This window comes from Orbicella faveolata, unplaced genomic scaffold (genome assembly GCF_042242905.1).
Source record: "Orbicella faveolata isolate gen_17 unplaced genomic scaffold, um_ofav_v1 contig_3, whole genome shotgun sequence".
NCBI classification, from domain to species: domain Eukaryota; kingdom Metazoa; phylum Cnidaria; class Anthozoa; order Scleractinia; family Merulinidae; genus Orbicella; species Orbicella faveolata.
Genome location: NW_028301558.1, coordinates 5,617,501 through 5,639,193, shown reverse-complemented (window position 1 = coordinate 5,639,193; position 21,693 = coordinate 5,617,501). Strand labels below are relative to the sequence as shown.

The window sequence follows — 21,693 nt, the reverse complement described above, 5'->3', positions numbered from 1 at the left end:
TAACCATAATGATGATGATGATGATGATTATAACGATAATAATAAAAACAGATTAATAACTCACAAACTTGAAGATTTTAGGCTAAAGATTTCAAGGTTGGTCAGCCGTGACCGAGACAGATCGTCTAAATGGCCACCCCCCCGGGGGGGTACTTCCTTATATGGGCTATACAGGTATGTGTGGCCCCAAAGGGTAGGGTTTTTCAGCCATTTTGGTCATAAATAGGGTATCGATTTTAGCCATTTTGGTGTTAAATAGGATATGGTCTTAGCACTCTAGTCTTGAATTGGGTATGTTTCTTGGAAAAAGCTCCTTTTTCATCATTGTCAATGAGACCATTGACAAAAGCACTTCATAACTTATGTTTAGGGCAACTGTGCCAGCTACAAAGGTCATAAATAGGGTATCGAATTTTGGGCCAGGTCATAAATAGGGTATGGGTTTTGGGAAGTGGGCTGCATACCCCTACCCAACTTTTCTGGGAGTACCCCCCCTCCCCCAGGGGCCACCCAATAGAACCCTGTTTAATTTCCTGGACAGGAACGTTCTTCAGTCTCCACAGTTCTCGTTACTTTTCCAGATGAAAGCCTTACTTGCTGTTTCCAGTAGTGTTCTTAATATAGTCCTCACTATCTTCGATCAAGGCATTACAGTGAAATCAAAAAATCCTACAATAAAACAACTGATTGATTTGTAGTGTTCACATTTGTTCTTATTTTTGTATTGTTCTATTTCTAAACCACTTTCAGACATAAATCCTTTCCGAAAAAAGCCCAGTGACTTTAACATTTCAAGTTCCATGATAAGCCTACCTCATAATAAGCTAAGCCCACCAAAGAGCAATAAGCAAGAACTATAGAAACCCAGGCCTTGTTGTTTTTCAGCTCTATATTGTAGTGTTATTCAGGGAACAGTCCTGTACTTGTTTTTCTCTACAAGTTTTCTAGACAAGTTTCAAAACCATCAACAACACAGTTTAACTTGGTTATAGGTACTCTTTATTGGACAGGATACAGCCACACATTAATATTTTCTATGGACACTTGAACTACATGCTCATTAACAGGAGGTACTGTAAACTTAAATGCGATGGCAAGGAAAAAACATGCACCACATTGTATTTTGATTGCATAAACCTTGAATTAATTCAGATAAAATATTTTGTCACCCTTGCAGGAGTCATTGATTTAACTTTACAGACTCAACTCTCAAGTCACTTTAGTTGTGGTATTTTTAGACAACTGAACAGCAGTATAATACACTGAATAAGTATTTGTCAGTTCAAAAAGAAGGCACATTGCCAGACCTGACTAAAACAGTCTTGTAGAAAACAAACTACTTCAAGCAAACTGCTGTTCAGGGTGAATCTGCTTGAAACGAACTTACATGGAATAAGGAATAAATTTCAAAAAATAACAGTGCATTTTGTAAAAATCTCTCATCATTAATATTACTGACAACCAACCACATCTATACCAGCAGAGCCTCTTAAGTTGTTTCATTTCTAGCTTCTTGATACTGTGTCATACAGAGTGTAATGAGTTTAAGGTCTGACCTCTTATAGACGGGAAAAAATGGAATGTTTGAAACCAGTAAAAAAAGGATTTTGGTAGCAATGTCAACAAACAAATTCTCCTAACTAATTTCCTTAAAAATGCCATAGTATCAGTTGAGAGACTTTGCTTGTTGATCGCTTTACTTCCCCTGGGTGATTATCTACCTAAAAATGACTAAACGTTTTGATCTAAGTGTGGAGTGAATGTGATGAAACCAAAACCTCACGTGTAGGAAGAACTTCCCTCTAAGACGCAATTGGTGTTAACAACAGAAATAACCAAGAAGTTAGCAATGAAATTTATGGCATTATTGCAGGCTCTACTGGCAGACTTCACAAAGCATTCCAACACTCCACCCCTTCCTTACAGAAAATTTAACAGTTTTAAACCATTCCATTCTATTAAACTTTCATTACAGTTGCACTATCAATCAAGCTTCCTTGTCTCTTTGAAATTGTGTCAAGAGATTCAATTCAAAGGTTGATGTTTTAAGATCCATGGTGAAAATAAACTGAACAGTGTATTCAGAGCCTGCTGTGTTCAAGATTTAACAACAGCCTCCACTATCTTGAGCTCGGCCACCTCCCAGAGGTACTGAAGGGTTAGATGGTGAATGTTGAGGGCCAATCTTGATTCCATTAGCCTAGGAATTAAAAGCCAATGTCAGAGTGAATATCTTTTCTGCCTTACGAGGAAAGTACAACATTCGTGTGACCAGTATGATGGTATGATGGTAAATGCAATGGAGTCTGGGTAACAAACCATTTAAATAAACTTCAACAAGAAATAAATCAATTTAAGTGTTCAACATACCGGTAACATCATACAAAATAGGTCTCACCTCATTGTTAATATCAAAAACACCCTCTTGGATTTTTTGGTAGATTTCCTTGGCTGTATTAATGAAAGCCTAACAGGTACAAAAGAAATGTAAAAAAAAGCAAAAAAAAACCATTAATATCCATATTTACTTTCCCATAAAATACATGCATAATAGTCTATACATAGATGTTTTTAAATCTGCTTTCTAGTTTTAATACAATATTCCTGGACAAATCATGAATATGTCCCTCATGGTGAATCTTTATTTTTATCTCTTTGTATCACTGTTCAGTTGCATGGGAATGATTCTCATGAAAGGAAAGCAAGCTCTGCCCTCATCATGGGCATTTATTAATTTCTTCCACAAAAGCTAAAAGCTACATGAAAAGTGGGAGGCTTGCTATTCCATACCAGTACTTTGCTGGTCAGATTTGATTGAAATGAACGGAGAGGAAAGAAACCTTTTGTATTGGGGTAAGCAAGTGCACTGACAGGTTAGAAAACTATGATCGAATAATAAAATCAAATATCAGCATCTCACCTCTTCTACATTTGCTGCAGTCTTTGCAGAGGTTTCCATGAAAATGAGGCCATGCTCCCGAGCAAAAGCTTCACCCTAATGAAAAAAATAACAACAAAATCATCAAACACTGTGGGTAGGAGTCAGGTGAACAGACATAAGAGTGCCAAAGACTTGGTTATCAGAAACATTCTATTAAGCGTTCATTCAAGTAGATTCCATATTGTTATATGATTCACATGTCCAAGTTCAGCAGACTAAGGCTGTTCCATTCAAAGATAATGAGCAAGTGCTTCAGCTGAATAGACTCAAAACAAAATAAAATCTACTCAAGATTAATAAATAGTTACAGTAAAATTAACTTAAATCCCATTTTAGTAAGTCTCCAATAAAAATCAATAAGACATAAATGCCTTTTCAGAGTCTTTTGAAACAACAACAAAGGTTTGCTAATTTTAAGAAACCAATTGAGAAATAAATTTTCTCAACAATCAATGAAAACTCTTGCCCCAATAGCTATTCTTTAGGAGTACAAACTTCACGTAAAGTTTACCTCTTCTTTCTTTACATCGCGACGAGCTTCAAGATCACTATGGATGAAGAAGAAAGTCATTAACTTTATAGCGCAAAAGCATCATCAAACAGCCAGTAGCAGCAAACCTTTATACTAACAAAACCTGTAAAGTACATCATATGTTGACATTAATCCTATTAACACAAGTGACCAAGTAACTAACAAAATCTGCCAGTAACTGGTACAGCTAAAACACTGGACTATAATTATAAATTAATTATTAATTATATTTAAATAAAAATTTAACTATTTAGTATTTTGATAATCAGCTCATCGAAAATTGAAAGGTTGAAAGCAAATGGTGTAAATGCGACATTTTACGGTACATGTCCATCAATGAAACAATGAATGAAAATAATTTGACTAAAATGACTTACCTTATGTTTGCATTGCGTTATTTTGATGTCTCTGGGTTCCTGGAGGTAGTTTAGAGCCATTTAGGTGAGTTTTACTTTTTGGCGGTTTGCTTCCCCCAAAAAGAAACGAAAAGGGGGGCAACCCACTGGCTAGACTGCCCACACTCAAAGCTCCATAAATTCCACAAAAATGGTCTAATCTTTTCAAAATTGCCTCATGGCAGCCGTCGATAACTCTTCTCCCCGTTCGCTTTCTCCCAAGGTTCCAAAGTTTATCTGAACCACCTGAGAATCACTGGTTTTCCAGCTCTTGCTTTCCATTTCTGCTCCATCTCAATCTGCCATAGGGTTTGAATTTCTAGCTTAGTGACCGGGCCATCATGACAAAGTCGCCTCCAACCGCTTCAGTTGGTGGTGACTTTGTCACAAAATTCAAATCCTGTGACTAAGATAATTGGTTACGGATGGAGACAGAGCTGAAATGGAAAGCAAGAGCTGGTAAACCAGCAATTCTCGGGTGGTTAAGATAAACTTTGAAACATTGGGAGAAAGCGAATGGGAAGAAGAGTTATCAACAGCTGCCATGAGGTAATTTTGATCAGATTACACCATTTTTGTGGAATTTACAGAGCTTTGAGTGCGGGCCATAGGGTCAGTGGGTCACCCGCCTTTCATTTCTCTTTAGGGGAAGCAAACCGCCAGAAAGTAAAACTCACCAAAATGGCTCTAAACCACTTCCAGGAACCCAGAGACATCAAAATAACGCAATGCAAACATAAGGTAAGCCATTTTATTCAAATTATTTTCTACACATAGCATTTAGAGTAATTTTCGAAGCATTCTCATACATTGTCTTAAACAGCTAAAATTGTAAAGCAATCGCCAACAGCATAATGTCACATATTAATTGTATTCAACGTCTGGGCAGCCTGTGTGCAAACAGGAATTTTTGGTTGTGTGGAAAGTCCCCCTAATGAAAGAAAAGACTTATTTTTCTATTTTCTGCTAACTGCATGCTGTGCAATACATAAATGGATCTGATGTGCAAAGTGTTCTTTGAAGAAAAAGAAAAGAGTACAAAGTCATTCTCAGGGTCTCTTTTTTTCCCCAGGGAGGGAATGCGAGAAAAAGGTTGAAAAGAGTAACAAGATACTTTTCCTAAAAGTTACAGATTTTTAAACCACAAAATTGCCAAGATTATTTTTCCCACAAGCTCTGATCCTGATGGTCATATGGTCAAGATTTTAATACTAATAATTTATTTATATAGCGCTATTTCTATTGCTATCCAATAGCACCATACAATGATTTATTTTGATCACACTCCACTGCAGGTTCAGTCCTTACCTCTTGTTTCCAATCAGCATGATGACCATGTTAGAACTAGAATGTTGCCGAGCGTCTTCAAGCCATGTTGTCAGATGATTGAATGTATCTCTCCTGCAATAACAATACAATGCTTTGGCTGAGAAGTCTCCAAATTGTTTTTCTTTTTTTCGCTTTCAAAACAGGGCATGGTTTTGATTATAGCAAATGTTAATGAGTTAAATCCAGAATTTGTCTTTTACAGGTAATATAAAATTTAACACTGAAAATTTTCAACTTAAAAGTGGCCGATATGCATTATCTTGATATTCCCTGACGATGACTTGATTGCTCAAAATATTTGGTTTTGAAATCATTTTTTAAAAGATGTGTGTGAAAGGTTTTAGCCTTTCTGTTTGAAAAACTATTGTTTGCTGTTCCATTAGTGTATAAAAAGCTCTTTTGACAGATGACAACAGTCTGCCAAAATAACATCAATACATTAATCATTCATACATTGATATTTTTCCAACCATACACAATAGCAAGTCTTGTTTGAACATCAAAATTTATTGTATTAAAACAGCTGAAAAATTGTTTTCATTTTACAGAGATCACATGTCAATCTCATGAATTTCCCAGGAGTGATTCTTAGACCTGACAAACAATAAGGTTGTGTCAGATTACTGGTTGCTTAAAGGAGTCAAGTTTAGTCACAAACACTGTATGGTCCAGGAGTTTCACTGAGAGCCAAACACCAGGCAAACTGGCTGGCTGTGAACAGAGCTTTCCCAGCTGCTTTAACAATATTTTATATAGCACTGGTGCTGTCTCATGCTATTTTTATGTGACTTCCCAATTTTCTACCCAGATGTCATATCCTGATGCCCTAGTGTTGAAAACCTTATTGAAACCCCTGCTGATCAATTCCAAATTCCAGACAGTTTGGGAATTGAAGGTGATACATGGAGTTGTATGATGCCTACTTAAAATACTACTCACCTTGTGATGTCATAAACTAACAAAGCGCCTGCAGCTCCACGGTAATATGAACGTGTGATGGAACGGAAAGACTCTTGACCAGCCTATTAATACAAAATTGTGATGTCCATTCAAAGGATATCTTGCTAAAGAAAACTAACTTACTACAACTTATTCTTGTAATAGTGATGTAACAATTAATCAAATTCTCAATTAACCGCGATTATGACCGTTCGGTTCGATTCACGATTCTTTGATTCCACGTTTCGATTTTGGTTCGATTTTTTGCATACCTTTCCCAGGGTTCCTCAGTGAGTTATTATATTGTTAAATCAGAATCCAGAACTCTTTAAAATATGCTTTTTTTGATTGACGAGTAAAGACGTTTGCAGTTCCTGCGCCATTTTGTGTTGCTTGGTTAAAATGTTGCCCTTCTACCACCCCTTGAGAATTTCCAAATAAGGCAAACCATATGCAACATGCTCATTGCATCCTCAAATTTAAGATTTAGGGTTGTATGTTGTTAACATTGTGTATCATATTGTAAGAATTAAAAAAAAAAACATTAATATTTTACATAACTGAATTGAAAGAATCGAAATTGAAAGGCAATAATCAAAATTGAATCGAATCCCAAGGAATATGAATCGTTACACCCCTATCTTGTAACTGTAAAACAAGAAATGCAAAATTAAACAGCAACCAAAAGTATCCTGCAAAACCCTTTTTAGCCTTTAATATGTCGGTGTACTTGATTATTCCTGTTGACTCTCTCTGTCTCCGAATCATACATGCACAATGGAGGGAAGACGTATTGTAAATGCTGACTAGTAGACTATAAGGTTTTGCCTGTTGCAGAAGAGGAGGTCACCCTGATTTAAATTTTGTCCAACATCTGTGTAAAATTACAGCTTTAAAATCTTTAGATAACGCAAAGAACAATTCTCAAAATTGTTCACAACAATTTAGCTCCTTTCAACAGGACTTATTTTCTCTAAGAGTTTCTTTTTCAAATTGGAAATTCACTTTCATTAAAATTGACTATCCTGTTTTTGTAAAATTAAGTCCATGCATACAAAAAGAGTAAGAATATAATACGGTAGTCCTTTACACATGATGAACCTTCCCATTTTGAAAATGGGAGAAATAGGCTGGGACATTCCTGAAAGATCTGCAGTTTGTAAATTCAAGATATCATTCCAAAGATTTTCAACTGTAAATGCTAAGGACTGGTGATGTTCAGGGATTGAAGGAATGATACACTGTAGTTTTACTTTTTCCACGCATTTATCTACCAAACCCAATCAAGCCAGTAAATTTAGAGATAAATACATGGCAAAATGTTTGCTTGATTCTCCTTGCATATCTGCAGTCCAAACTTACACAGTCGTGTTTCTCTTATTTTGAAAGAGACCATTGCTAGATGAAGATTGCTGAAAACATGTAGCTGAATTTCAGGTCAAAATGATTTCAAGCTAGTTTAATTTGTATCTTTCTTTGCTTAAGGAATACAGTAATAAATCTGGAGAAAGGAAAACTGAAATAAAACTAGTTTAAATTCATTTTGACCTGAATAGGTACAGGTGTAAATATTCCGAGGTATGATCTTCTTTTGTTCCTAGAAAACAATGAATGATTCAGGAAATAAAGATGCAGTGACTAATTGTATAAACATAACCAACAGTTAAAAGAAATTCATAATCTCCAGACCCAAACACTTTGATAAATTCATCAGAGAACCAAGATAGGTTGCACATGTTGAAATTTAGAGTATAAATAAATTCTACTAAAAGAGAAAATAACTTACTTTTAAAATGAAAATAAATAGAAATCTGATACAATTAAATCTCATGCTCTTTCCCAATTCTCTAAAGAAGAAAAACTGAAAGGAAATTGGCCTGCTGGGGATACAAGTGTTTTCCATCATTGAATTAAGAGAATGACCGGTGGGAAAAAACAATTTAATGAACTGGAAAAACGAAGGGGGAAAAAAATGACATCTACGTTGTCTTAATACAAATTGACAGGAAGAGCACGAGAACGATGTCAAACGATTACTTGCCAAACAAAAACAGAAAGAGTTTGTGAAATATATACCTCATGCCAACTCGCGTTTTTTTCGGTCGTTGAATAAGGGAATTTGATGTGGCTTTCAATCAAAAGCCAAGATTGAACCCAGATGTAGCACAGCGAAATCAAACGTTTCACACAAAGAAAATCCCGCAAATTCCTTTCTCAATACCTCGATCAGCTTCTTTCAAAATTTATTTTCTTTGTAAGTTTACATGTTGTCCATTCAATAATGGTGAAAAGACTTTTTAATTTTAAATCTTACCGTATCCCAAATCTGCAGTTTTATTTGTTTGCCGTCGATAGTAATCATTCTAGCTCCAAATTCAACACCTGAACGAAATAAAGAAATAATTTAAATTACTAACACGCAGTCAAACGCGCAAAGGAGAATGTGGAAGTTTACGTGAAGATTCATCTCTCGTGGTCAATAAACTCAAATTGGATGCCGGTTGCTGCTTTCAGACATAGCGCCATTTTTCTACGCAAACTTACCTATCGTGAGGTCGTGGACAGGTTGGAAACGTTTGTCTGTAAACTGCAGTAAAAGACATGATTTTCCAACTCCTAGATCAACGAAAAACGACCAAAGCAGTCAAACATTGACAACAAATGATCTTGAAAACCACAATACGATCAATGGCGTCCATTTTTGATCTTTCAAATGGGCTCAGAATTTAACCCGTATTTCTACAAAAAGGACGGAAGGAAAACGAATCAATATCTACCCTAATATCTTACTGACCTGTATCTCCTATAATAATGTACTTAAAAAGATATGCGTAAGACATTTTAACGATTGAATCTCGAGTTTTCTTTCTTTCTCTTCCACTGTTTATGATGTCATTCCTAACTTATTAATGAGAGAGCGAATGCCCATGCGCGTGACGTCACATGGCATGGCCACGTAGCATCGTTCGTCTTAGGCTCTCTCAGAGCAACTTCAGATTCCAGTGAATAAATCTCCGTGTATATGTATGAAATCCAGTATTCTTCCTCAATTTTACTTGTATCAGTAGTAAGTACTTTTCCCCGTGAGATTTGTCAAGTTACTATTAGTTCTCTCACTTATTAATTAATTTAATTTATACTTAAATTTACTTCCGCCCCTTTTTCACCAAATTATTCAAAATGACCACAAATCTGTTGCCTTTGTTTAAGAAATAGAAAACATGTACCGTGTTTCTATCTTAATATAAATCTACCAGCGTTCTATCACGAATGCCGTTCTCTGATTGGCTACGCTACTCACTATCTATTGTGTGATAGATATAGTGAGTAGCGTAGCAGTGTGCCCTTGTTAACAAACTGACGGCCGCTTCTTGGCGTTTTCGAAGTGTCTGTCGAGAGGATTTAGATAAAGTTCTGATCGACTGGTAGATTTACACTAAAAAAATTAGATTATTCACTCTCGATTTCCATGCGTAATAGAATCTCGCGATAGAAACCTCGAGCTCAGAATCTAATTGTTTAATAGAAACACGATTTTTAACCAATCAACGCGCGTATTTTCTTAGGGCACTTTCTAAAATCTTGTAATGTGCAGCTTGATTACATGGATAATTTGTTCTTAACCTCCACGGTCCTCCACGATTTTTATCCATTAAATTGGTAGAAAATTTTGTCGGGTGGCCTTGGTTGGAGTAGTCGCACCGTAAAGGCGCTGATGTCAAAGGCAATGTTTCGTGCTTCTGTTGCGTCGTTTCGAGATAAGACAAGTTGTACAAAAAAAGGTGTCTCCTGCCTGTGACACCTCCTGACAACTCGACTTGGTTGATTGATTGATTGATTGATTGATTGACATAATTAATAAAAGCAAAACCAGGGCAATTTTCCGCACACCTTGGGTCGATGGGGTGCGTTCCTCTAGGGGGGTCTACCGGCTGCCTATCTTATGGGCACGGGATGAAGTTTCGAGCTTCGAATTTAAGTGTTGAATTTCTTCAAGCCCTGGTTAGCTTAATTAGCAATGCCCCGATAAACACTCCGGTTAGTTTGACTAGAAGTAAGGTTTCGATGACAATTTAATAACTTCAGGTACAGCTTTAATTTATTGGCATGGTATTCAGGTAAGGGAGAAATAATATCTCAATTTTTTGGTCATAGAGGTAAAACAGAAATCGCGTCTCTCGATCTCTCTCGAAATGCTGTTTCGAAATTCAGACTAGAGTTCGAACCTCCAGCCCGACCTCACAAAATCAATGAACTCTCCTTTGGTCTCCTTTGGTACGATCTCGATCGGGATACATTTTTAGGGTGATCAAATTCATCACGTGCATCAACGAAACCCATAAATTTTCTCTGAATTTACAGTCTACTCCGGTTCGTTCCAAAGATGTGAGGGAATAACGTATGCAAGGTTTGGATCCGCTTCAAAATTTGATGTCTTTGGAACTATGGCTTTTGTGAAACCAATCAAATCAAATCAAATCTAAAACCAATCTAAAACGGCTCGCCTCGTAGCCATTGTGGGCGACATGTTTACCATGGGTTGGAATATGCGTTGAAAACAGTTGATTTTGCCTTCGATTGCTTGAACTAAAACAGAATACTCTGATTCTTCCATACGAAAAACGAATTTCTGTAGGAACTTGCAGTCGTACCCATTTCCCTTCCACGGTCATTCTGGAAGGTCTAGGTAGTATTCGATGTGGAAGACATTTAGTAATAGGTCCGGTAGTACATTTGTCTGCGCGAAAACGAGTCCGCGAACCAAACCATTATAACAGCACGTTCGTTCTCAAGTAGATCGAACTTATTTTCGTGTAACAAGTTTTGCCCGAGGACTCGCTTTGAAACAGAGGCAAATGGCTACTCGAACATAGCCTATAATGTGATCGTTGTGAAGATCTTCAAAACGAGAACACCAAACAAACAAACAAACAAAAGAAAACAAGACTTCAGCCAAGACTCGTTAAGAGACACCAGAGCAGCAGAGATTTATTAAAAATATTTGTAAAAATTTTCATTCAAATTAATAAATACAGTCCATTAAATACAGACAAGTTTATATCAAAATTAACTCAGTCAATTCGAGATTCATTTCATATCACAAGAATAAATACACAGTCATAGCGAAAAGTGGCCTACAATGTACTGACTCCAGAAACATTCCCCCTAAGATCTAACTCCTTCTACACTAGTAACAGGCCACAATACGAAGACAAGAAGTTTGTAAATCTACGCCTCTTACACATTTCCCCCATTTGTAAGCTGTCACTTGAATTAATCTCCTAGCAGAAACGATTCTACACTCCACACTGAAACCGCCTCGAGATTAACCAAGCGATACACAATGACACCTCTGTAAAAAGAGTTTCGTCCTCAAACGTTGGCTTATTAGTTGGGGAAGCGTGAAGGAAGCTGCCTAAAAATCAATAGCTCCCAGGAGTCATATATACAAAGTATAATTAACATAATGAAACCCTGTTCCTAGAGAAGACGGCAAGGGGTGCAAACAAAAAAAGCCTGATATATTGGAGGCACACACCCACTAATGTATAACTGTAAGTAATTAACACTGAGAGCACCCCAAGAAAAAGAAAAAAAACGAAAAGAAAACGAACGACTGTGCATTTTCCCAGCGACAAAAAGGTTAACCTGATATTTACTGCATTTGTAAGACATTATAAGTACGGTTGATGCAGCTTCGAGGAGATTCATAATAATAAATAAGTTTCTGTTGTCCTCAATGATAGCTTGATTGAATTGAATTGATTGTTTCAGAATGTTTACCAGGAGCAGACGTGTCGATAAAAAGGTACAAAACGTTGTCTAGAAGTTTGTGCAAATATTCTGATCACAAAATAAATAGCAGGTCTGCTGCAATATATTAATTTTTGCACCAATGGCAGAATCTTCGAGTCTTCGATTATTTTTTTCTTTCACTGTAGACGAGGAGACCAATAAACTGATGTCCGGTTTTATAGAACAAAGGATTGTCATTATAAAAATTATTGTCTAAGTCGATTCAATGTACAATGCCCAAAGGCGTAGCAAGTTTGTATATTATATATTTATATAAATCATGCATATGTATATAAGAATAAGTATATGGATTAGAAAGCCCTCTCTTGACCAAGAATCCAAAACAAAAAACAAACAAACAAACAAACAAACAAGCAAAGAAAAGCGAATGCACTGAAGGTAGATAATAATTTCTGCAAATATTGCATCAGGAAGGATCTCCGAAAAAAAAAAGAGAAGCCGTTTCAGTTTTGGATTCAGAATTCAACAATTCTCGACGGCTTCTCTCTATCGAGTTGGCCATAAACGCAAATTTCTTGGTTTTTAGTGCAGTTATTTGACAGCAAACGATAGTCACGTACAATATTCGAGTGTAAAAAGCTCCAAAACCAGCCCATGCTTAAAAACAAAACAAATGTTTAGCTGAATTTATGCAAGAGAGCTTTGTCTATCGTCCACTAGTGACTACATATACCGACACTTTACTAAAGATATAAATGCATTCCCCTTTACTACCGCTAGTATTTTAAGCAAATTTAAGAAATAGCTTAAGTCAATATTAAGGTTAGGCTTTCAATCTCTATTATCTAACCATTGGCTTAGCCTTTGAATATGTTAAACTGCTGGCAAGAGCTACTCAAGTATCTTGCCATCAGCAATCATTGTCTGGACTGCCTTGCGATGAAATATCACTCCCAATACTCGAAGAACCATGGCTTGCGCTGTCTGGTAAGAAATCGCCTTTAGACGACAGGGGCGACGACGCAAGATTACCATTGTTCAAAAGTGGAAACGAAAAAGCATTTGATGCCATAGCAGGTGCGTAACCCTGCAGTCCATTCCCAGGCTGCTGTCCCGCATACAGTGACGAATAAGAGTTATTGAACATGACCTGTGAAGCGGACGGGTTAGGGCTGACTGGTGATTGTGCCGGTTTTGACGAAGCATTCTCGCCGAACGAAGTGGTTCCCTGGGAATTTGCTGGCATGCCCATTCCATACGACGCGTAATAAGGCATGTGACCAAATGGGCCAAAAGGCATGGCATGCGGAAAATTCCCAAACTGGGACGAGTCATATGAGAACGAAGCCCGGGTGGGTTCACTGTGAGTGCTGGAGGTAGCGGTTGATGTCAATGACGTCGAGAGTGATGATGAATCAAACTGAGACTTAGACACCGCAGTACCATAATTCATCTCATTGTACGATCCGTATAAATGGTGTGAAGTTTGTGGTCCAGCAGCTGTGGGCGTGGTAGGATTCGACTGTTTTGCACCGTGAGACAGTCTGCTCACCAGGGAAGGGGGTAAAATACCCTGAAATGAACAATGAGTACAATGCAATACCGTCAAACGGGTCCAGTTTACCACATCGATTCACTTTCACTTCACGGAGGTTGAAGTTACTTGTCTGCTTTGCCGTGTTTCTGTGTACAAGTCTACGACTGTGTTATTTTTTTAAATAATTTATAGAGGAACATTACACCTCTCCAAGGAAAGTGTCCCTTGAAGCTTGAACTATCACATGGCCACGTTACGGTTTACGCATCTTGAAAAGTTTAGCCTACTTTTTTTTTTCTCAAATTCGTCGTTTGTAATCCGCGTGAATCTTCTCCATCCTTAACCATGTTTGTTCCTTTACGTTGTGTTATTGTCCCTTCGGTGTTTTTCAATCTTAGTAAACCACTATTTCCATTTTTTTTTTCAATTAAAGGTTATTTTGTTGGTGGCCAAAATACCGTGACTGAGCTCCAAATGTTATTACACGTTTTCCCGAACCTACAGTTAACATACCTTGCTACGGACAAATGCTGTAGACTCTTCAGCGACATCATAACTGCTGTTTTGCTGGAGCCAGTCCACAAGATTAGAAAGCGTTGGTGCTACATTTCCTACCAACTAAAAGGAAAAACAATTCATCATCATGAGAGTGTCTTTTGTCCGACTCTAATGAGAATAACCCACGCTTGAGGACTGATAGGGTCACGGAGAAAAACAAGAAAAACACAGAAATATACAAACCTTTCTTCCCGTTTCTCTATCAATAACGGCAACATGTTCCTCTTGTCCACTTGTGCCACGTGACTCCCCTTCCATTCTTGAATTCTTGAACTAAACACGAAAAAAGAAGTTCTTAGTAGAACTGGTTAAAGCTCTTGAAAATTACAAGCGAACATACAGGTTTGTGGATTTCTCAGCCTAAAACTTTTTATTTTGTGTACAAAAATTAGCAACTTACTGCAACACGCCAAGCTGCAAGGGAAGCAGTGATTTTTGACAGAATAAAAAGGAAGACTTAGCTCGCAATCAACGTCACATCAACAAGCAGATTGAACCATCATTTGAGTTAACAACGAATGGCAGACACAAGTAGAAATTAGTATTAAACAAAAATTAAGCACTTGTTGAAAGAGCTGCGTGTGTCTTTATTGACGAGGTGAAAATCAAGACTTCACACAACCTTAACACAGATAAACCTACTTCATCTGAAAAAGCTGGAAAAGCAGGATTTGTTCCACTTTCATGGGGTGACTTTGCAAGGACAGCTCTCGCATGACCAGCAGACACTTCTTCTATCACAGGCACCTGATTCACACCTCCCTCCATTCTATTTGGAAGAGAAAAGCCAGTCCATTCCAGGGCAGCCCCATCAGATGGAACCACTGCACCACCAGTGTCAGCCAATCTGCCCGCAGATCCGAGCTTATCGGTTTTAGGTTTCCTCCCTCGCTTCTTCCCAGAAGGTGGCTTTTCGGGCTTTTCGCCTTTTTCTTTTTTCGACACTCTCTTCTTCCTCGGAGGTTTCATGCCCATGGCAGGATCCCATCTGAAGTCATGACCTGGTACTTCCATGTTCATCATGGCTTCATTCCATTCTCCATCAACTCGGGCAAGCATTTTTCGGTGACCTACGAAAATCCACATATAATTAATACAAATGAAATAAAAGATTTCCAAACCAATGTGCAAGCTTACGTCATGTCGAGTACAGAACAAGGAGAGTACTTCTTAACTCCCTCTAAATTCTTTAAGTCAATTCTTACCTGGTTCTTTGTGAACTGACCCTCCATCTTCTGCAAGACCTTCACCCATCTCTGTAGCAAAAACCAAAAGAAATAGTTTAGTTCCTGGATGCGTCACGTATATGTAAGTGGTAATATAACAGCTACATGTATGTTAGTTCAATAATGGTCTTGGTAGTTATCCCTTACTAGATTGTACAAGTAGCTATGTTGAAGAAATGGCGAAAATTTTATCACCCCTCGGGTAAAACGACGAAATGTTCTTTTCCGGCACGTACCTGCATCTTTCTTTCTCTTCCGTCTGTTCTTCTTGAAAGTAAGCTTTAAACCATCAAGCTGAAAAAAAAAACAAAAAACAAAAAAAACAGCATAAGTAAGTCAAGGGATGAAGTAATTTTATTGGTCATGAAGGTTACCTCACCAATAGGATGAACAAAAACTAACATCTTTATCCTCGCAGGTTGTCGAGGAGTGTAGTCAGAATGTTCTCGAAAGAGAAAAACCAATAGTCTATTTAAGCAATAGACCACTCTTTCTATAGGTTTACTGGCGCAATAAACCACTTGGGATGTTGGGAGAACACGAGAAAAGCTTGTAAATCACGAGCCGCGAGTGATTTACAAGCTTTTCTCGTGTTCTCCCAACATCCCAAGTGGTTTATTGCGCCAGTAAACCCATAGAAAGAGTGATCTATCGCTTTTATGAAGTAACTGTAGAAAAAGTCTATCAATGAGAGGAAAATTTAATGCACTTTCGCGATCAAGTTGCTTGTTCTCATCAAATTCATGAGATGACAAACCAATCACAGCGACTGAAAGAATGAAAGCACAGACTCCGCCCCGGACACGAAATCGGCCGAGAAAAGCGACGAAAAAGCATTCTGACGGGGAAATGCAGGGATTCCTAGGTGGAATCGGTCATCACGAGAGTAAAAGGCTGTACGAAAAGTGTGCAAGTAGTCCAAACTTCATGTCGGCTTGGCGAAGTGATTCAACGCAGTGTTTAACGGTAACTTTCAAAAGTTTTGCGAATGGAATAAAGGTTAGTAACAGAAACGCTGCTTCCAAATGAAGTCCGTGTTTCTCTCTGTATTTTGCTAAATGAAAACTATTGCTTGAAAGCAAAGCTTATGGAAATCAAATTCATTTATCGTGTTACGCATGCATGCACTGAGTTTAAACTCAAAATTTCTGATAGAAAGAAATCTTTTCCCTGCTTTTTTGACAACCCAAATTGATCGGTCAAGCCCAGCTGACTTCGTCCTCCACAGACCGTGGAAAGCACCGAAATAAGCGTTTAAAACGTCCTTAAACTCAATCTCAAGCGTAACCGGAGTCGGCGTAAAAGTTTTTCCGTAGAAAAAATGATAAAGCTTCATATGACGACCAACTTCTGGTCCTGTTTTTCCTTGAAAATTTCCATGTATATGTTGAATGAAAAGATGGTCGTGTTATTGATATCTCAGCCAGTGAAAGGCAAAACTGTTTATTACATTTGTTATCGCTAGAGTTCCGAGTTCTCAGTTTCCGCCTAGAGCGCCTAGAGCTGCCACAGATCGGGAACCGTGGTTTACCGGTACAATAGAACATAGGTTTAGGGACTCTATTGACCAATCAGAGCGTGCGTAGTATCTCAGTTATTTGATAAATAGCTATATCCCGTACAGCATTCTGGTTATTTTTCGAGACAATTTATGATACACCTGCCATTACTAGTAACGAAATGGTCTTAAACCCCATACAGTGTACAGCATTGAACGTATTTTCAGTCTGTTTCCATAGGTAAATTATACACTGGACAAGATATAGAGCAGTTGCAGTTCACGTATTCTTCCGATAGTTATAAAAACCTAAATGCAACAGTAAAACCATCAACTTGTTACATCCGTACAGTGAAACTGTAACAAAGGCCTAACTGTCCAAGGAGGTTCTTGATACAAATAAAAACTTACCCTTTTGAGTTTAAAGGCCTTGGACGGATCCTCAGGTTGTCCATCTTCGCCAACAGCAAAGCCAGGTGGTAATGAACCCATATCAACATCTCCAAGACCTGGATAGCCTCCAGATAATGGCGAATTGGCTGCCAGCTGATTCTGAAGTAAGGCATCTGCCACCTTGCTTACAATTGGCCATTCTCCCTTCAATACACACTCACAGAGTTGATCCAAACGTTGGATGACAACTTTGTCCTGTAAAAAGACAATGAAGTGTTTATTATTTAGTGGAGAATGATCAGTCCCTTGGTTACCACGGTTCTGAAGTTTAGCTTCTCCTAGTACCATCGGCATTATGGATAAATTCAAGCCCCTACTATCCAAGAAAAAATTCAACCTAACAGCTAATTTCTCTTTATAGTGACAGGGTTGTCAAAAAAGCCAGTTGTCCTTGAATAAACAAAACCACTTGAATAAACAAAAAAATAACATCGATCTTAGCATATTCACACACTGTTAACCCCTCCAAACTAACATTATAGACAAAGTTATTAGTCACTGGTTTCTCAAGACACTGTTGGGCTGCACTGGTAGGCAAGCGAAATACTTAAATGTAGCTTTTATAAACTTGAAACTCAAAACAGTAAATTAACCACAACAGCAAGCTCTGAAGTGCGAGCCCTTCCTCAGAGCGCCGTGAATTAAAAAGGGACCAAGTGTACTCTCTCAAACTGACATCGGTTGCATTTTTTATTTAATTTCTAAGAGCACTACATACCTTGGGCCACCTCACAGAGAAAATGGAAGCCTCACTTGACTGGCTCTCCTGGTTGAAGCTCAGTTGCGAGTCCTCATCTTGGTTCATCGCTGGATTGAGGTGAGCAGGAATGGGAGTGCTGTGCCTACTGGTATCTTCCATATCCTCAGTCTTGGGGTCCGCAGCTGCTCCTGCTGCACCTAGACCAGTGTCTTCTTTAACAATACTCTGATCCTGAGCGGGAGGGACCATATCAGCACCTGGAGATCCAGATCTGTATGTCTCACTCAATGGAGTTTGTACCTCTGTTTTCACTGATGTCAAGGTTGGTGCCACTGGTGTGGCGGATGGTACTGTTGTTGTCCGTTCACCTAGTGATGGTGAAGCTGGGCCATCGACTTCTGGCACCTTATCCATGTTGGGTAGTTGCTGAGAAAAACTTTTGATGGCTTCTTCTCCTTGTCTATCTTCATGATCATTGTTCAGAGGGGAGAAGCCATCAAATGGAACTGATGATTCTGTCTTGATACTTCCCGCAGGAGAGGACATCTTTTCGTCGCCAAGAGCTGAAAAAGCAATGCAATTACAATTGCTTAACTATAGTTAAGAAGTGTAGCAATTTTATCTTTTACATGCATAACAATATTCTAAGGGTTGAGTCCAGTTCTACAGAAACAAAGAATATCTGTCACCACAATGAACACTATCAGAAAATTTCATTCTTTGCGAGGATGGTTGAGAAACGAGCCAAGATACTGCAAAACACACGTACATAGCCATTAACCTAGACACTTAACCAGTGTTTGATTCCAGTCTCATAGCAGCAGCAAATAGAGGGAACTAAATCACATATTTCCACTTTCTATACCTTTATTCATGAGTGTGCTTCCAGGATTTGATGGCATCTTTGATATAACTTCCAGAAATGAAAGCTCAGGATCACTAAGAAGATTGAAATCTGTTCTGCTGATGCCATGTCTACAAGAATAATCAAAATTAGTATCAGCTGGAGAACAGTACACTGATCATTGAACAAACTTGTCTACTGCAACAGGCATCCTTAAGTTCAACAAACAACAACAGCAGAAATGCAAGTCTTTTTACTGAATGGTGCTTTAACAGCAATTTTGAGAGGCTGAGCCAGAGAATCAAGACAAGGCTAATCAAAAGCTGAAGGGCACAAGCCAAAGCAGTAGTATCCTATGCTCTCGCAGTACCTTTCACTACCTACATGTAAGTTGTACAAATGGGGCTGTATAAGTTAGGGGCAACCTGGGGTTGACTAGCATCCCTTAAAAACAGAGGAGACATTACAGTTGCTTTATGCCACAAAAACTACAGATCAGGTGCCCTCGGCCCTAGACTTATGATAAGCAAAAACAAAATTATCAAAAGTTCACATGTTGCCCAGCAACCTTACTTCCTGAACTGTTTTAGAAAAATACCTACTTGGAAAAGCAGCAGTGACAATACATGTAAGCTTAAGTCAAGAAAACAAATCATTGTTAATTTTGCTTACTTGGTCACACCAATAAGCAAGTCCTTGTCGTGCTTCCCACACTGCCAGCAGTCAGGAAAGCTGGGAGATGGCTGGGCCAGTTGAAGGCGCTCATCCAACTTCTCATGAGGTAAAACCTGTGGACATTTTTAGCCAAGACTTGAGAGTGTATTTGACTGGGTAACAATGCTTTGAAGACAGTTAAATTGTTCCTAATGTAGTTAATCAATTCTTGAAACTGAACTGGGATAAAGTGTTCAGAGGTTAATGGTAACTGTACTGCCAAAACTATTGTTCTTAACTTTGTGGTTTTGTTCAATGTTATCAATATAAAATACCGGTACTCTACCTCTTCTCGAATCTTTGATAACAGCTGTATCCTGTAAAGACTTCTACTGGCTCGTTCCTCTGAAATAGCTTCCACACTTGTACCTGTAATTAAATTTAGTTCGGATCTTGTTAGCCTCAGCATTCTAACTAGCCAGTCACAAGCTTTAATATTTTAACACCTTACACAGCCTCATTTACAACAGAAGCATTCATCAAACTTTTCAGGATGTGAACAGCAACTTATTTTAATCACAGGCTCTAAACCCAAAAATTAATTAAAACTACAAGTCTGCTCCACCTTCAGGCAAAAAAAAGGGGCTTTTACCAAACACATTCTTAGCAAGCCATTACACGATGCAGTACATGTACAAACCTCGTCCTGCATCATCTTCAGTGGCTTGGCCACAAACTCTCCTACACATGGCCATGAAGTCAATATAGTATGCAGTCAATCTCTCGTCATTCTTCTTGTCCAGTCGTGCTAGGCGTCTGAGGGAAAAACCAAGTAAAGCAATGAACATTTTAAACTAATACTCAAGAAGGGTCACTTTATGTCTTTACAAGGATGGAAGTTCTATACAAAGATGGTTCATGGGACTCACCTATTTCTAACCGAAACAAAGCCAGGATACAATAATATTCTGAGTGACAGGAAAGGTCATCAATCAGCATAAGGGTACACTGTATTTCTTGGTTTAATTTTCAACCTGTCACACTGCATGGCAAACAGGAATGAAAAGCAACCCGACATAGAAGGAGAATGAGGGTACCACTTGGAAGCTAAAATTTTGTCAACAACCTGCATTTCAAAAGCTTGTCATTCAGATTAACCACTAATCTTAATTAGCAGCTTTCACTGGCAACGATAACTTAACTATTAACAAATCTACAGCACTGCTGTCCCTTAGTCTACCATATCTTGGGTCTCCTCACAGTCTCATCGTAGGTAAGGTGATGTCATCACTCCATTCAGGATGTGAACAGCAAAAATTTTAATCACTGACTGTGACAGAGGGACATGCGTAAGGTAGGATAATCAGGGTTGTCACAAACTTTTGGAGAAGGTAGCTTTATTACTGGAGTTGGTGGGCAATTTTGACATCTGCTTCTAAAGAACCAGACAAACAGCCTAGCAGAGTAACCAGCTAAGATCATAAAGTAGACAGTAATACTTGCCAGCAAGCCAGCTACTTTTGACAACCCTGACACTATGTTGCTATTACCAAACTCACCTGAATCGTGACCAGTCGTAGGTACCGTCTTTCTTATTGTACTCCACACCAAAAGTGGAGACTGTGCGGTAGAAATCCACTTCTTCACGCTTGGACCACCTGTTAGAGAAGAACATTTCAGTTAAATTCAGCAACAATCGTTAAATTAGTGTTAGCTCTGGGTTCTACAAAACCATCTATCACAGTCTGCCTCCTCTCCTTGCATGCACTTGTCACAATAGTCATAGTAACTTTTTTCTCAGACAATTCTGTTCAAGGGGGAAAGGTGCAATGAGGTTTCCCCTATGTAAAGCACCAACCAATGAGACAAGGCCAGACCACAACACCAGGAACTCCGTGCCCTACAGACAATGCCAGCAAAAAGTAATTTTGCCAAGCTGAGATACCATAGAGTAAAGGGATGTAAGGTAAGCAAATACAATTTCTGTAGCGCAACTCAGGTTGTCCAAATAGAGGCACTTCAGTAAATAATGGGGACAAGCAAAAACTCACTTTTGGGCCATTTCTGCTTTCTTCAGTTCTTTCTGTCTGACTGCTTCTTCAAACCTCTCCTTTCTTTCTCTTTCCTGTGTGTCAATTAGAGACAGTCAATACTATGACATGACGGTGTATCTTTAATTTCCAAACAGATTATGACCAAAGACTTTACGTCAAGCAATTAAGTTTCCTTTTGTAGCAGTTACTTTCAGAAGTTGCTAAAGAATACACTGCAAGGTTCTGTGTGTCTCCTCCATTCAATTTTGCATTATCACTGTTCACAGGAAAAGAAAG

General features: G+C 38.4%; 2 protein-coding genes across 3 annotated transcripts in view; both read right to left on the bottom strand.

Annotated features, from left to right (window-relative positions):
- Positions 1-982: 982 nt before the first annotated feature.
- LOC110068216 (ras-related protein Rab-2) lies at positions 983-9,070 on the bottom strand. Its single transcript, XM_020775595.2, has 9 exons — positions 8,931-9,070; positions 8,681-8,752; positions 8,451-8,518; positions 6,137-6,219; positions 5,177-5,269; positions 3,453-3,489; positions 2,921-2,995; positions 2,399-2,467; positions 983-2,200 (listed from the first exon to the last, which is right to left on the bottom strand). Exons 1-9 carry the CDS (start codon positions 8,974-8,976, stop codon positions 2,105-2,107), a joined length of 639 nt encoding a protein of 212 aa, XP_020631254.1. The 5' UTR covers positions 8,977-9,070; the 3' UTR covers positions 983-2,104.
- Positions 9,071-11,095: 2,025 nt separating this feature from the next.
- Positions 11,096-21,693, bottom strand: part of LOC110068164 (ATP-dependent chromatin remodeler CHD8-like) — a 32,535-nt gene continuing 21,937 nt past the window's right edge. For both annotated transcript variants that reach the window (XM_020775538.2, XM_020775539.2), the window contains exons 30-43: positions 21,415-21,488; positions 20,923-21,021; positions 20,064-20,179; positions 19,710-19,792; positions 19,382-19,497; positions 18,731-18,840; positions 17,884-18,428; positions 17,124-17,360; positions 15,451-15,508; positions 15,194-15,244; positions 14,631-15,058; positions 14,172-14,261; positions 13,944-14,048; positions 11,096-13,466 (exon numbers count right to left, since the gene is read on the bottom strand). In XM_020775538.2, coding sequence (XP_020631197.2) covers positions 12,804-13,466; positions 13,944-14,048; positions 14,172-14,261; positions 14,631-15,058; positions 15,194-15,244; positions 15,451-15,508; positions 17,124-17,360; positions 17,884-18,428; positions 18,731-18,840; positions 19,382-19,497; positions 19,710-19,792; positions 20,064-20,179; positions 20,923-21,021; positions 21,415-21,488 — 2,775 coding nt within the window. In that variant the 3' untranslated portion in view covers positions 11,096-12,803. The remainder of the gene's footprint in view (positions 13,467-13,943; positions 14,049-14,171; positions 14,262-14,630; positions 15,059-15,193; positions 15,245-15,450; positions 15,509-17,123; positions 17,361-17,883; positions 18,429-18,730; positions 18,841-19,381; positions 19,498-19,709; positions 19,793-20,063; positions 20,180-20,922; positions 21,022-21,414; positions 21,489-21,693) is intronic.

Bases quoted from the DNA above. Each gene is read 5' to 3' on its own strand.
- LOC110068216 (XM_020775595.2), bottom strand. From the start codon at position 8,976: ATGTCTTACGCATATCTTTTTAAGTACATTATTATAGGAGATACAG. The intron at 8,519-8,680 runs GTAAGTTTGCGT...TATTTCGTTCAG, and splicing joins TGTCCACGACCTCACGATAG to GTGTTGAATTTGGAGCTAGA. The intron at 2,996-3,452 runs GTAAACTTTACG...TTTTTTCATTAG, and splicing joins GCGATGTAAAGAAAGAAGAG to GGTGAAGCTTTTGCTCGGGA.